The sequence below is a fragment of the Paroedura picta genome, chromosome 10, assembly GCF_049243985.1.
Source record: "Paroedura picta isolate Pp20150507F chromosome 10, Ppicta_v3.0, whole genome shotgun sequence".
NCBI lineage: Eukaryota > Metazoa > Chordata > Lepidosauria > Squamata > Gekkonidae > Paroedura > Paroedura picta.
The window spans coordinates 73,775,434-73,791,333 of record NC_135378.1 but is presented as its reverse complement, the minus strand read 5'-3'; the positions used below and the strand labels follow the sequence as shown (position 1 = coordinate 73,791,333).

Here is a 15,900-nt window from a genome sequence, read left to right as displayed (position 1 = left end):
ACACCCTGTGGGGTGGGTGAGGCTGAGAGAGCGCTGATATTACTGCCCGGTCAGAACAGCTTTATCAGTGCTGCGGTGAGCCCAAGGTCACCCAGCTGGTTGCATGTGGGGGAGCGTAGAATCGAACCTGGCATTCCAGATTAGAAGTCCGCACTCCTAACCACTACACCAAACTGGCTTAAAAAGATGACTTTTTAAAGAGAGTGTTTGCTCAAAGCTGTGCTCTTACTGAGGGGAAATGGCACGACAGCTGCAGGCAGAACCTCCTGCAGCCTTAAGAGTGATGGTGCACGTTGCCATCAAAGAGTGATTACCTGCACCATCCTGGATAATCATCTGGATTGCAGTAAACTTATGGTTTGCTATTAGAACCATGTTGTCAAATTATAGCTATACAAACCATAGAAGTATGTGAGCACAACCCTTGTAGTGGTCTGACATGGCATGTGAACCACATGAGGGAAGGATATGAATCATGGTCTGACATGGCATGTGAACCACATGAGGGAAGGATATGAACCAGTTCACTTAACTGAAAGTTCATGACAAATTTTGGTGGGTTGGGTGTTGTGAATTGAAGAGCTTCCATGAAATTCCACAAATTTTAAAGCAGTTCATGGCAGTTTGTGAAGAGCAGAAAGTAGGGGTTTAAGTAGCTCAGAGCCATTTAAGCCCCTTCTTTCTGCTCCCCACTAAATGCAGTGGGGAGAAGAAAACAGAGGTCATGAACTGGTTCATTTTGTGAACTAACCTCCCAGTTTGTATTGGATCATGGTTCAGTTTGTGGTTTGGCCACGAACCATGAACCAAAATGAACTACAAAATGTGATTTGTGTCCATCCCTAAACTACATTGTAATATGTTCAGTAAATCAGTTCAACTTAAATTATGTTCCAATGTGTAGTCAGGAGGAACACGTCTTTTTCAATGTGGCCTACTCCGGGCCAAATTCACTCTAGTGTAGCTCAAATATAAGACAGCTACTTTTTTACTCCTCCACCCTCTGAAATGAGTGGAGTGCTGGCTTAAGGTTCAAAGTCCAGCTAAACAATGCACCCATCTGGGCAACAAATGACACACACACACACACAAATAGTTACAAAAGTATTGTTGACAAGTGGCAAAGCTCCTAATGCAGGTTTGGAAGAAGTACTACCCTGAATATGGTGAAATCAAAGAGAGCTTATGGAGTGGATTAATTAGCCCATTCAAGCAGTCGTGACAGAAATAATACTTCAGCACTGAAGTGCCAGTGTTGAAATACAGATATTCCAAACACACATGTACTCTGTGCTGCATGATTCACTCAGAAGGCTAGAGGATAAAAAGATAAAGCGGGGCTTTCAGGTACTGGTCCATGGAGGTTCCAGGCATTTGTCTAATCTCAGCCAGAGGCCCCAGTAAACTCAAATGAGGAATCAGTGAAATCTTAAGTTCAAAAGCATATAGACAGCTGGGTGACCTTGGGCTCGCCACGGCACTGATAAAACTGTTCTGACCGAGCAGTGATATCATCGCTCTCTCAGCCTCGCCCACCCCACAGGGTGTCTGTTGTGGGGAGAGGAATGGGAAGGCAACTGTAAGCCGCTTTGAGCCTCCTTTGGGTAGAGAAAAGTGGCATATAAGAACCAACACTACTACTACTACTACTACCACTACTTCTTCTTCTTCTTCTTCTTCTTCTTCTTCAAGCTAGGATTTATGCTTGGAAATTCTACCCACTCAGAATAGTATCAGTCTTGAATGAAAATCCTCATTGTTGGTTGGCTTATGTAGCCTTTTAGTCTTTCCAAGATTTGGCTTCTAGTGTGCCAAGATCCTTTTTGTATTAGCTGTACTCCAATAAATTTCAATGAGGTCCTAATTAGCTGTCTGATGGGCAGGTACCTGGAGAGGTGTTCCTCTGTTGTTTCTGCTAAGCAAAATAAATTTGTATGGGATTATGCTTGATCTTGACATATTTTTCCTGGCTGAAACTCCTTGGTACCTTGATGGCAACCATTCAGCAGGGTGCAGAAAGGGGGGGGGGAGTTTGCTCCTTTATAGGCATATATACATGGAGTCAGAAAACAACAGGAAAACAATTCTGAGTCTCTTTCTACAAAGGGTGGTATAAAAGTTTAACGTTGATTAATGAATGATGAAGTCTGCTTGTAAGAAATAGCTGCACTAGATACAGACGCATTCAGCGTTCGTAATAGATGGAAATGTATGCAAATAGGTAGCATTCAGACTGCTATCTGAAAGTAAAGCTGACATTATCCCTGCTCACCCCATGGCAAAGGGGTAATGGTGAAAAGCTGTTAAGGCTTGATTAGTTAATGGGCATGATTCTCCAATGTAACATATACTTCTGCAGAAGAGGTGCTATCTGATCAAAAGAGTAGCATTTGACACCGACTTCTCATGGATGGCTATGATTAGACTAGGTGCTGGCAGTTCAAAATCAGCTCAGGTGTTGCAACAGTGCTTTGATGAGAAAGGGGCAGGGGAAAGAGACAAAGATGGGTCCATTAGCACAAGACCTCTTGTGGGGCAGACTGAACAACACAGATACGTATGATGGAAAAGAAGATACAGGTGGGCGTGGGTAGGCGAATATAATGGAAGCTCCTTTATCCCATAGGTCTCACCTGGAGGAAGCCCATTCCTGTGCCAATTTCTCATTGTTCTCCTCCATCAAGCTTGTATAATCTGTCCTTGTTGCTTGTGCAGTGGGTTTGCCTCTTGAAAGACGTAAAATTTATCTCCCCTTGAAGTATAGTCAAGGTTGGGGGTTTTTTAAGTAGTTGTGTCCTTTGCTAAATAGACTTTGAGTTCTTTCTCCATTGATACCTGGCTGTGGCAAATAATTCACATAATTTGCACAATGGTATCTTTGAAGACCCACAGTTGCAAAAGCCTAGAAGATCACAAGGTCTTTCCTCTGTATTTTTTTTCTTTAAGCTGTTTAGAATGGGTCTCATGGACTTCTTTAGGGCAGGAATCCCAGCAGGAAAAGTTCACTATAAAGAAAGTTTTGTTTATAACCACTAGTTTTGTCTTTTGTAAGCGTATTCACAGTAAGATCTCCTTCAAAGGTTTAACAAAGGAAGAATGAGGAATCATATTTATTTATTTTTTATTTATACCCAGCTTTTTCCCCCCAGTGGGGACTGAAAGTGGTGTACACCATTTTTCTCTGTTTTATCCTCACAGCAACCTTGTGAGGAAGGTTAGGCTGAGAGTGTGTAACTGGCCCAAGGTCACCTCGAAAGCTTCCATGGCAACATCAGGATTCTGACACTTTAACCCCTGCACCATGCTGTGGGGGACTTCTCTTGAGATGAACAGTCCAGGTCATGTGGAGGTTTAGTGATCAGGGAAATACTATCAGGCTAAGCACTTTAAAAGCAAATGTAGAATTCTTGGAGAGAGAATGCTTGGATGTTTTTGAAAACTAGATGGACTAGATGGCCTGTATGGCCCCTTCCAACTCTATGATTCTATGAAATTATAATTACTGGCCCCATTCCAGAAATGCTCAGGAAAAGCCAAGCCCCCTTCTCCCAGAGATTCTATGTTCCTTAGAACTTCCCTGCCCCAGAGCTCATTCCCTGCTGCAGTTTTCACTATTAGTGAAATGCAAGTATCTCCCCACCATTTTCTGTCTCTCTAGAACCTGGAATGTTGCCTTCTAGAGCCATGGCCATGATTGGGCAGTGATTGTAGGGATTGCAGTTTCCTCAAGGTGCCTGATTTCATCAACATTTGTGTCAGGAGTCCTAGAAAATTATCTGTCTCGGGTCTATTGGTATCATGCTGTAGCAGTATTTCAAGCACCTGGGATGAAGAAGAAGAAGAAGAGTTAGTTCTTATATGCCACTTTTCTCTACCCGAAGGAGGCTCCAAGCGGTTTACAGTCTCCTTCCCTTTCTCTCCCACCACAGACCCCCTGTGAGGTGGGTGAGGCTGAGAGAGCCTTGATATTCCTCCTCTGTGAGAGCAGCACTATCAGGGCTGTGGCGAGCCCAAAGTCACCCAGCTCGCTGCATGTGGGGGAGTGCAGAATCGAACCCGGCATGCCAGATTAGAAGTCCGCACTCCTAACCACTACACCAAACTGAGTGGAGAAGAGGCTGAAGCATATCTAGCTGAGTCCTTGCCATCATTACAGCAGTTGGGTTGGTGGACGAAGAAACACACAGAGAAGAGAAATACACGGGGCTATAATGTTTGCCTCATCCTGAAAGTGAGCATTTTGAGGTGCCGAGCATCATATTCCATACACCAAGGAATTATGAACTTCAATGGCATTGCTAGGTAACACTTTCATCTTGAACTGTGACAGAAGTGTGTCCACCTGTTGTACTGCTCTGTTTCCTAACTTTAGGGCGATATTGATAGGCCCTAGTGACATTCAGGGTGGGAAAAAATCCTTTATATAATGTTTATATCTGGTTGGCATATTTGTAGGGGCAGGTAACAAGCACTGTGGTGCCTTATCACCTATGCTTTAGACAGCTGTTGGTGAACATCCCCTGTTCCATGAATGAATTAGCTTGACTCTATCTAGAACAGGGGTAGTCAAACTGCGGCCCTCCAGATGTCCATGGACTACAATTCCCAGGAGCCCCCTGCCAGCGAACGCTGGCAGGGGGCTCCTGGGAATTGTAGTCCATGGACATCTGGAGGGCCGCAGTTTGACTACCCCTGATCTAGAAATTCCACTTGATAATTCCCTCTGTCAGCATGAAAAGCTTCAGAGCATTCCCTTATTCCATTCAAAATTCCTACATCAAATGACACTACATTATGAAAATGAACCAAAGTATGAGGATGTAAAGTTTGTGCAGTTTTATTTAATGATGATAGAAGATTACTTAATGATGACTCCTGCCCTCAACAATTCTCACCTTTTGAAAGTGTCTGGAGAAGAAGGGAGGGTGAAATACCGTAATATTTGCCCGATTTTGCAAGGGGCACGGTGCTGGAGACAAATGACCACCTGACCCAAGTCAACCCAGAATGTTCATTTTAATTAAGAATCTTCACAGCCCATTTAATCTGGGTTCTTTAAAGATGAAAGGCAAGCTACTACAGCAGGAAAGTGACCCTCTCCAGTTGTAACTGGGCCTCGAATGCACCTGTTCTGATTTTTCATGGTGTACATTCTAGCATTCTCAGTCATTTTAAGAAATGATAACAGCATAATCCTTTCTGTTCTGGCTTTCATCATGGGAGGATTTAAAGCTTTAATTGTATTCCACAAATTCAGTGGAATAAAAAATGTGGCTGTTGAAGCCCATCGTTCTCCCCCCTCTGTTGCTTTCATAAGCCCATGCTTTCTAGAGGGATCTCACTAGGACTAAAGTCTCTCGTTCATTTAGCATAATTATTTTTTATTTAGGATTTGTATTCTGATGGATTTCCTCCAGTATCTCAACGGGCTGGATATAAAGAGCTGGAGGAATTCGTTATTGTATACAAATGCATTAAATTGTAATTCTTCCTGTGAATCTCCATAGGCTCCATTTATTGTGTAGAGGTTAATGTTATATAAATCATCGGATTACAATGCTTCTAAATGAAATCTTGGCACCTCCACATATTGAAGTAGCTTTATTATTTATAGGCATTATTTGATATTATGTTTAAGCGATCATTAAAGTGTTCGGTCTATTGCATTTGTTGCTATGGGCAAAGGAAAATCAAGTAAGGCCTAGCTTGGTTTTCACAGCCGAATTATCTACCTTCCTTGTGCAGTACTGCAAGAACATTTGGTTTTGGGTATTACAGACTAGGACTGCTCCAAGTATTCTCAGGTTTTACGCAGGAATTATTTGGGGAGGAAGAATACATATTTCCTGATTGCTTTACTTATATGCTGCTGTTTTGACAGTTTTTGTCTCCTGGGTCCCGTTTTCTTTACCCCTTTGCTTGTGTGATCCTATCCAATTAGGGATCACACATTGCACTTGATTACACATTGAATTTATAGTGTATTACCAAGTTATTCTACTATGATAGAAAACAGTTACGCTCAAGAATATTTTTAAGCGTTCTTTAAAAACACAGCGCGAACACTTGGGTAATGGATTCGAACCATTGTTAGAGCTACAAAAAATAATCAAATATGCTTTCAGCAATCTCGAAGAAACATCTAACTGTGTTGCTGTTAGCTGGCACCTGCAAATTAAGAAGCAAATTGTGCAAGGTGGGATTGAACAGTACAATTCAGTCTTTTAAGAATCAAGTTTACTTTGACAAAATCCTCCCTCCGACTTTTATTTGAATACTTGATAGGCACTTATAATGCATAAGGGACAGCAGTGGTTTCTTGTTTATAGCAAAATTCTCCAAAGGTATGAGGTGACAGCTTGCAGTTGCCAAAATTTTCTTAGGTAGATGTCATTTTTAATATTTACATTCTTTTTAGATTTATGTTCTTTTTATACAGCCTTACTGTAATCAACCCCACTTTTGATCTCAGGTGTATCATACAAACTGGTAACAAGATGCAAGCCTCCACTGAGGTTGATGGAGCCACTAGACACCTCTTAATGGCCTTAGGGACTGGAGTGGTTTCAAAAGCATGTCAGCCTTATCTCCAAACTAACAATAAAGCCCATTGCACAGAAAAATATAATGGGCTCTAGAAAAGTCTTTCTGTTAAAGGCAGGCCCAAGCCCATTGCACAGACAGGACACACCCGCACCACTCGGCCCTCACCTCAACCTGCAGGCTGCCCTTTGTCTCCACCATTGCTGCTCATCTCCAGTCTATAAAGCCCCTTTAGAAGCCCCGCCCACAAACCTCAAGGAATGGTTCCAACCCTGGGGTACCCAACCTCCACGTGGGGCCTGGAGATCGCATGGAATTACAGCACATCTCCAGACTACAAAGATCAACTCCCCAGGCCAAAGTGGCTGTTTTGGAGGGTGGACTCCATGGCATTGTACCATTTTGAGGCCCCAGTTCCAAATCACAAGGAACATTTCCAACCCTGTGGTTGCCGACGATTGGGTTAAAGGGGAAAGCTCTCCCCTCTCATTAATGCCCCGTCAAAAGCAATGCACATGCACGCCCACAGACATCCCTGTATCACTCTCAGAAGAGCGGCAGTGATGGCTACCCCTCAGCACAACACAGAAAGACAGAGAAACACATTCCTCACTTCAGTCAGTAGCTGCTAGATGCCTGAAAGGGGAGAGGGATGGAATCCCGAGCAACAGCTGCAATTGGCCCTGAGTGGGGGACATTCCACCAATAGGAAAAAGTTTCATCAATGGTTGCTGGGCAGATCCCTCAGACTGCAGTGCTTGCTGATTAACGAGTGATCCATCCTTGATCACAAGTTCCCTTTTATGTGGTATGACGATTAACCCAATTTTTGTCAAACCTTACTGTTACTTAGACACAACATTTGTGCGATTGGATGTGTGCTATGATGCCCCTAGTCTACTTATCTCCCTCGGGGGCAAGATTTTCCCTTTGTTTTTCTTTCCATTTTGTGACTGAGCTAATTGTCTGTTTTCTTCTTTCCTGAAGAATTCTGGCTGTTCCACTGTGTCATCACCACAGTATCATATTTTGGCTGTTTCCGCAGCACATTCCCTGGAATTCTGTTTTATGTTAGATGGTTTTTTTTCACCTTTTCCGAAGAGTGGTGTCTGAGGAGTGTAGGTTATCCTCCTCTTCCACTGCTGTTCCACACAAGCAGGAGATATTTGCATAACCTGAAATCAATTGAGTTTAACTTTTTAAATTTGCATTACATTCCAAAAAGTATTAAAACTCGAGTGCTCTGAAAGATGGACCAGTCCACCACACTATAAAATTCCATTTTTAAATAAACTGAGCAAATAATTATAGCCTGAACTGCAAAGCAGCATGTTGTGTCCTTGGTTTCCCCTCAGGAAGAATAGAATCTTAAATAAGCCAAGTAGATGTATTCGGTTAGCTGCATCTTTAGAGGCTCCATTTGTGGTAGTTTTATCCTGGCTTACCAGAGGTGTGTGTGTGTGTGTGTGTATACATGGCTTTTTTTTCATTCCAACAACTGGGTTAGATAGAATAGAGTGAAAGAAAGTGAAATTCATGTCATGATGACAACTTGAACTCAGGGCTCCACATCCTAGTCCCGCCTTTCTCCACATTTTTTACATTGAGAAACCCCTGAAACATTCTTCAGACTTTGAAAACCTCCAGAAGTTGAATGTTCATACAGAATATGGTTGGGAAGCATAGTTGTGTACATGCCCACTCAGAGCCCCTCCTCTTTCTAACCCCTCCAGACATATAAGTGGCCAGGGGGGGGGGGGTTGATATGACCATATATTGTTATGTCAATTGATAAATGTTTAACAAATTAAAAACATATTAAAAAGTTATGAACTCTCACCCATTTGGAAAACTCAGGGTTGTCAAGAAACTCCAAGGTCCTACTCTGACATTCTACTACACTAGCTATAGGTGACTCATATCAATTCAAAATAAAATATAATTAAACCTATTTAGCATTAAATTTAAAAAGAAAAAGGAATTTGCAAAGTTCCTACTGTGTTTAAGCGATTTTTTGAGAGCCGCATCTGCCTCTTCTATTCTACTTCAGCTTGGCCAATGGTTAACAAAAAGAAGGAAGGGTCCATTTTTTAATATTGGACACGCCCTGACATGCTTCTTGAGAGCTTTTGTCTGCTAGAGTTTATAGGCTTCTGTTTGCACTGCTTCTACAAATGTGTCAGAATGGAGCTTATTATTCACCTCGAGTTTATTTGATCAGAGTGTACATTTATATTATATTTTGATGTTTTGCTACTGAGTCATGCAGTGCTGGTGTTGAAATGATTTATGAACACGGTTTCTGTCAAACAGAGTGTTTTAAAGGTTTGCTTTTTAGAGATGGTATATATCGCAATAGCAGGACCATAAGTAATTGCACATTAGCTTGCAGCTTCTAATATTAGACCTGGAACACTAATAAGTGTAGATGTCATCTACATCCCATTTACTTTAGTAATGAATCTTTGGTTGAACTAAAATAATGGGTTGTTTTATAGCTGGCGGGTTCAAATTTCTTTATGATTATTGTGATACACTCTCTATTCTTCTAAGAAATATTTACAGTTGATGAAACGGCAGCATTCTTTGACAGTCTCATTCATTCTCCCCAAATGTATATATTTGCACATGGTGTCCAGTTTGAATAGTGTCTCAGAGTAGGTTGAAGTGCTGTAATAGAACTGCAGAGTGGCCAGTAAGATTTGACATTCCCCATGCTGGAATTATGTACTTTGTGGAGAGAATCATAGATATTGTTAACAAAAAAGAGCCTCTTGTGGCACAGAGTGGTAAGGCAGCGGACATGCAGTCTGAAAGTTCTGCCCATGAGGCTGGGAGTTTGATCCCAGCAGCCGGCTCAAGGTTGACTCAGCCTTCCATCCTTCCGAGGTCGGTAAAATGAGCACCCAGCTTGCTGGGGGGTAAACGGTAATGACTGGGGAAGGCACTGGCAAACCACCCCGTATTGAGTCTGCCATGAAAACTCTGGAGGGCGTCACCCCAAGAGTCAGACATGACTCGGTGCTTGCACAGGGGATACCTTTACCTTTACCTTATTGTTAACAAAATGCTATGAGGACATACACTATATCAATCAAAATACTATATAATTCATTAGATATTTTATTGAAGGCAGTTTCAAAATTTTCTTTGCATTGTATTTTTAAGCATCTGGAAGTGGTTATAGCCCAAACAATGCCAAGCCTGGAGCAACCGTGCCAAGCGAAAAATCCACCATGCCTCCTCCAGTGACAGATGAAGATTCTTTCGTTCAAAGAGCGGAGCACATTCCTGCAGGAAAGCGAACGCCAATGTGTGCTCATTGCAATCAAGTAATTAGGTTAGTAGTTTCCCCCCTTCTGTATTTGCCTTATGTTATATATGACATTGGTAGATGCTCTACTCACCTGCGTATTCTTAGTTATCCAAGATCTATCCCTGAGATGGACCCCTACAAATTGCTACCATAGTAGCCAACTGAAGAAACATGTAGACAAAATTGAGCGTGTTCAGAGGAGGGCTACAAAAATGGTGAGGGATTTGGAGACCAAGTCGTATGAAGAAAGGTTGAGGGAGTTTGGTCTGTTTAATCTGGACAGAAGACAACTAAGAGGTGATATGATATCCATCTTCAAATACTTGAAATGCTTTAGGATGCTTTGGGCTGATCCTGCGTTGAGCAGGGGGTTGGACTAGATGGCCTGTCTCTTCCCCTCACCTGCTTGCCATTTGCCAGTAGAATCATAGAATCTTAGAATCATAGAGTTGGAAGGGATACTATGCAGGATACTCCCAACCCTATCACTTATCCTCTGAACCTGCCACCCCCTTAAGCCTTCACAGAATCAGCCTCTCCATCAGATGGCTACCCAGCCTCTGTTTATAAATTTCCAAAGATGGAGAACCCACCACCTCTCGAGGAAGCCTGTTCCACTGAGAAACCGCTCCTTCCTTCCTTCCTTCCTTCCTTCCTTCCTTCCTTCCTTCCTTCCTTCCTTCCTTCCTTCCTTCCTTCCTTCCTTCCTTCCTTCCTTCCTTTACTGCTTCTTCCCTCTGCCATGTGTGCTGCCACTCCTGATCCCTTTGCTCACCTTGCCACCCTTTCTTCCTTGCCCTTCGCCCACTCATCTGTTGCCTCGTTCACCCACCTGGGTGCCACTGTCTTCCATGCTTGCCCACCTGCCTGCTGTCCTTCCCCTTGCTGCAGCTGTTTCCCCCCCTGGCTCAGCAATATTGAAAAAACTGTTTTGCTCACTGTAAATTAGTGTTTGGAAGATTTTTTTCAAGGCCCTTGCCTTTTCCATTTTTTAAATCCCTCCTATCTGTACATGGCACCATTGTGCTGGGTTTTTGATGTGCGCGCTGAAATCCTATTCAGAACTGCACAATACAGATAATGGAAACGAAACAAGGATAAACTGTGAGAAATATTGCTTTCGAAACCAGAACTCTGAAAGAACAGAACAACATTAGTCCTACCAAGAAATAAAATGCGCTTATGCCATCTTGTTAGAAATCTGGCTGCCTTGTTGTGAAGATTTTAACGTTTTAAAACTTAACCCCATATAGAATGTAATCGCTATAGGGATTGGTCTGAAATGGTCACCACATTCTCAACCAAGTCAAGTAAGAAGAAGAAGAAGAAGAAGAAGAAGAAGAAGAAGAAGAAGAAGAGTTGGTTCTTATATGCCGCTTTTCCCTACCCGAAGGAGGCTCAAAGCAGCTTACAGTCGCCTTCCCATTCATCTCCCCACAACAGACACCCTGTGGGGTGGGTGAGGCTGAGAGAGCACTGATATCACTGCCCGATCAGAACAGTTTTATCAGCGCCGTGGCGAGCCCAAGGTCACCCAGCTGGTTGCATGTGGGGGAGCGCAGAATCGAACCTGGCATGCCAGATTACAAGTCCGCACTCCTAACCACTACACCAAACTGGCTCTCTGTGAAAGTGAAAGAGACCACTAAGTTACTGCTGTAATTTACCCTGTCAATGACAGGTGTCCAGATCACTACATCTCCTTACCTGACTCCTGCCTGGAGTCAATTTCAGTCAGTTAGTTCTACATCTAGGTTTAGTAAGCTTTAAAACTGAACAATTGTGGTAGGCAGGAAGTATGGCTGCAAGCTAGTGTGGTCCGGTGGTTAGAATGTTAAAATGTTGGTTGGTGTGGGCGAAGCACTGGAAGGCGACTGAGACTCCAACTATTTCTACATGGCTTGATAAATTAGCGGACTTAGCAAAAATGGCAAGACTCACCAACATGGTTAAGAAGAGATCTCCGGAAGAATATGATGAACAGTGGAGTGATTATTTGGACTTTCTTAAGAAAGACAGCAGTAACTGTTAGAGTAGGACCAATATGTAATGGGAACTAACTATATATCTCTTGAGATAATATCAGACTACATCAAGTATGATATACGTGTATTGATGACACTTATCAGCTGGTCGCTTTTTTTGTCTTTTGCTTTTCTGTTTTTGTTTTTTGCTTTTCTGTAAATGCTTTTTATAAGAACAAATAACAATAAAAACTGAATTAATAAAAAGAAAACTGCCCCCCCCCAAAAAAAGAATGTTAAAATGTTATCTTGGAAACCTAGTATCAGATCCCTAATCTGCCATGGAAGCTCAGCAGGTGACTTTGGGCTTTATTCTCAGTGAGGAAGGTGAATGATATATGAAGTAAATAGATAAGGTCTCTCAGCCTAACCTTCCTCAGAGTATGGTTATTAGGATAAAATGGAGGCTGGGATAACAATGTTGTAAGGAATTTTGTGTCCTCATTGTGGATAAAAGCAGTATACTTCACTTCATAAAATACCGGTTTTGAGTTCCACATGACTCCACTGAGAAGACTTTATGGGAGCGATGAGCAACTGATCTCACCATTGGTTAAGGACTCCCCACCAGGAAGAAATCGGTTGTCGCCAGCACCTTGTGATCAGTTGTATCAAAGTTGCAGAAAGATTTAGGAGGATCAACAGGCTGTTAGTGATTTTGGTACCAGGTGATGGGTAATTGCGGTCAATCATATCTCCCAATTGTCCCATTGTTTTATATGGGAAATGGAAGATAGCTGAGTACATCAGAGGATAAGGATGTGTGTCAAAGTTACCTGACAGTACTTTAATCAATATATCATGTTCTCCTTATACTCTTGCACTACAGTGGTTTTGAAGGCTTGTGATAGCCTTAGGGGTTGAGGTTTTAGCATAATTACAGTTCATGCCCTTTGAGGCAGAATTACCTATGAAAAGGTAAGAGCTGGATCAAGTGACATTCCACAGCACACCTGTTTTGCAGCCAAACTGCATTGTAGACTTGGTTACTTTACACGAAGGTATAAAATAACCGTGGCACGTAACTCCCTCCCCTCCAAAAAAAAATTAAAAGAGGCCATCCTCTAACTTTTAATTTACTTCAGTTATTGATAGGTTCATCATACAAAGGATTTAACATTTTTCTGAACCCTATTATATACATTTTTAATCGGAAAAACACAACAAACAAAGATGCAGTTTGTGTCTTGGTATACAAAATGTCTTGGAAATACTTATTAGAGGGTAAATTACTGGCATCCAATAACTTTGTCATTTGCTGTGGCCTTGAATGCCAAAGTAACTAAACTGACTTGTTGTTTTAAAATGCAAAATTTTATTCCAAGCATCATTATTAATTTTCAATGTGGCTTATGAACCCAATATGATTTTTTTTTTACAAAGTTGCCAGGAAAACTTTACTGGAAAAGGAAATCTGCCCACCCCAAACCCTGAATAAATTACTGGTGTAAAATTGAACTGCCAGAGGAAGTGGAAGACATAAAGGGATGTAGAAGAGAGATCTAGCCTTTCATTTTATACTTCTACCTTGTGCCTTTAAGAATTGAGTCCAGAATTCAAGACATACTCCCGCTGCTTTATAGTGACCCAAACAATGCAAATGCTGACCTAACTTGATACTCTTCAACCTCTGTACAAGCACCTTTTTACATCAATGCCCATTCAGTTATGTAGCGATCAAACAATACAAGTCCTTATGTACAACAAAATGCTCTCTTCTCACTGTGCCAGCCCTGGCTAATTTACCAGTCTCATTAGGTGAGGGCTGACAGTGAAGAGGTTCTTCTGGCCCCAGATAGAATCGAATTTCCAGCTGTCTGTTTCAAATTCAAAATGATACCCTTGGGTACTAGCAAAGTGGAAAGAGGAAATACATGTTACATTTTTTTTTAGTGGAGTATCTTTTTATCTGTTACATTTGGTTTGGTGCCATTTTAGTTTTTGACATTTTGAAGCTAGCAGCTTAAAAGCTGTATTGATGTTCCGATATAGGTAAAATTACTTTTCTTCTTACATCTTGGTATCCACGATAGTTCAGCTGATATACTGCTGTATTCAAAGCATTCCGTTACATCTAAGACCTAGAGCTGACTACTACTCACTTGGTGTTCAGTAGTTCTGTTGGATGTTGTGGACAGCGACCAGAAAAGGTCACTATCAAGACTTCCTATGTAAACTTGCTTAGAGTCAGACTAAGTCCTTGGGACCCAGATTTGTCTTTGAGTATAAGGTTTATAAAAGAAAACTTGTTAGACCATGTTTGGCAATCCGGTAGTTAGCAACAGTCTTGAAAATTACACAGGGGAAGCAATGTTTGGGGTCAGTTCTAAAGCTAGAATGTTCAGTCACAGGAGTTCTTCAGTGTTAGAGTGGTGTTCATTCAGCCAGTGAGGAGTACTTTATGCATAAGAACTCACATTTGATCTCTGCATAACTAAGAGAGCATTAATTCAAAAAGGTGCTTGCGCAGGGGTTGATGTGTTTGCAGGTTAGCTTTTGAGCTGTTATAGGTAATCACATGTAGTAGAGAATGTCTCTGGCATGCACTGATTTATTAAAAGGTGCATGGAAGAATCCTAAAAACAAATCTCTCCCCTGTATTCTAAAGAAATGGTTAAAAGTTCAAACACACAGACTTATGCCAGTTTTATCAGTGGGGGGGAAATCCAATTGTTTAAACATTTTTATACAAATTTGCATGAGATTCACCAGATCTGGCTTGTATTTATTTATTAGTCTTCTAGGTTGGCCCTCCCCACAGGCAGGCTCAGGGCAGTTCACAACATATTAACATATATATTTAACCGCTCCTGCGGAGCAGATTTTAAAAAGCCCTAAGGGCTAATGGGGAGGAGTTAGGGCGGGCCCTGTCCGTGATAAAAACTCAGAGGGGCGAATCAGGAGCCACGAAGCCTGTAGGTGAATGAATACCTGTCCAATTTGGTAGACTGCTAAACCAGATCTTGTAAGTAAATTTGAAGCTGAAGTTCACTAAAAGCAAATTCATCTGCCATAGGAAAGTGTTCCAAGAATGCTCAGCTAAGCATGCAGGTATAGAGATGTCTTTGACTGGGATCAGAAACAGCAGCAACCTTGGTTATATGTGTGCTTTTGATCTGTTAACTTTTTCTGTGTTCTACTGTGAAATAAAACATATTTAATTTTTATGAACAACTTTGTGAAATCCACCAAAGTGACGTTTAAGGTGATATGCATGCAGCTGTTCCCTATTAGTTTTTGAATGCAATTTGTTTCCAACAGCAGTTGCCTCACTCCTGAGTGTTTAATAACTTGCATTCTCAGATTGGTTTTGATTTCATCTTCCTGTAGTGACTTGTCTCTGTTGCCTGCTGTACAACATGATGCTCTCATATCTTTAGTGTTTGATTTCTTGAGCAGACTCACCACTTGCAAATTGGTTTTGCAAGAAGCAGGGATTCAAGCAATCATATAAAGACAGGCTGACTTAGTTTTTGAAATCTCCGTTTAAAAAAAAATCATCCCATTGCATTTTATAACTTTTCTGTATATGTTGTGTACTAGCCAGTTCTGTTTTGATCATGTACTCTTTAAGTAAATGCTGTACCCTTTAAAAGCTGGAATGTTTGCTGATGCCAATGAATCCCTTTCATATTTCCCCCACTTTGCCTTCTATAGTAACTTTCTTTTCATTTTAAAACAGAGGGCCTTTTCTGGTGGCTTTGGGGAAATCTTGGCACCCAGAGGAGTTTAATTGTGGCCACTGCAAAACCTCCATGGCGTACATTGGCTTTGTGGAGGAGAAAGGAGTACTTTACTGCGAAGGGTGCTATGAGAAGTTCTTCGCCCCTGAATGTGCTCGATGTCAGAGGAAGATACTTGGGGTAAGAAAAAGCAAAACAAAAGAAGAGACTTCAGGAGACATAACCCCAGGCCAGTTTACTAAAGTCTTCCATTCACAAGTTACTAAAGGTTTTTCTACAAGGTTTCAGAATGCCTAATACTGGAACCTTTGTTTTGTTTGGACAGGCTTTGGAT

The 15,900-nt window shown here is 41.6% G+C and overlaps 1 protein-coding gene across 14 annotated transcripts in view; it reads left to right on the top strand.

Moving 5' to 3' along the window:
• PDLIM5 (PDZ and LIM domain 5) overlaps nt 1-15,900 on the top strand; it is a 132,222-nt gene that overhangs the window by 104,763 nt on the left and 11,559 nt on the right. For all 14 annotated transcript variants that reach the window (XM_077300857.1, XM_077300862.1, XM_077300856.1 and 11 more), the window contains 2 exons: nt 9,712-9,883; nt 15,566-15,746. In XM_077300857.1, the coding sequence (XP_077156972.1) occupies nt 9,712-9,883; nt 15,566-15,746 (353 nt within the window). The remainder of the gene's footprint in view (nt 1-9,711; nt 9,884-15,565; nt 15,747-15,900) is intronic.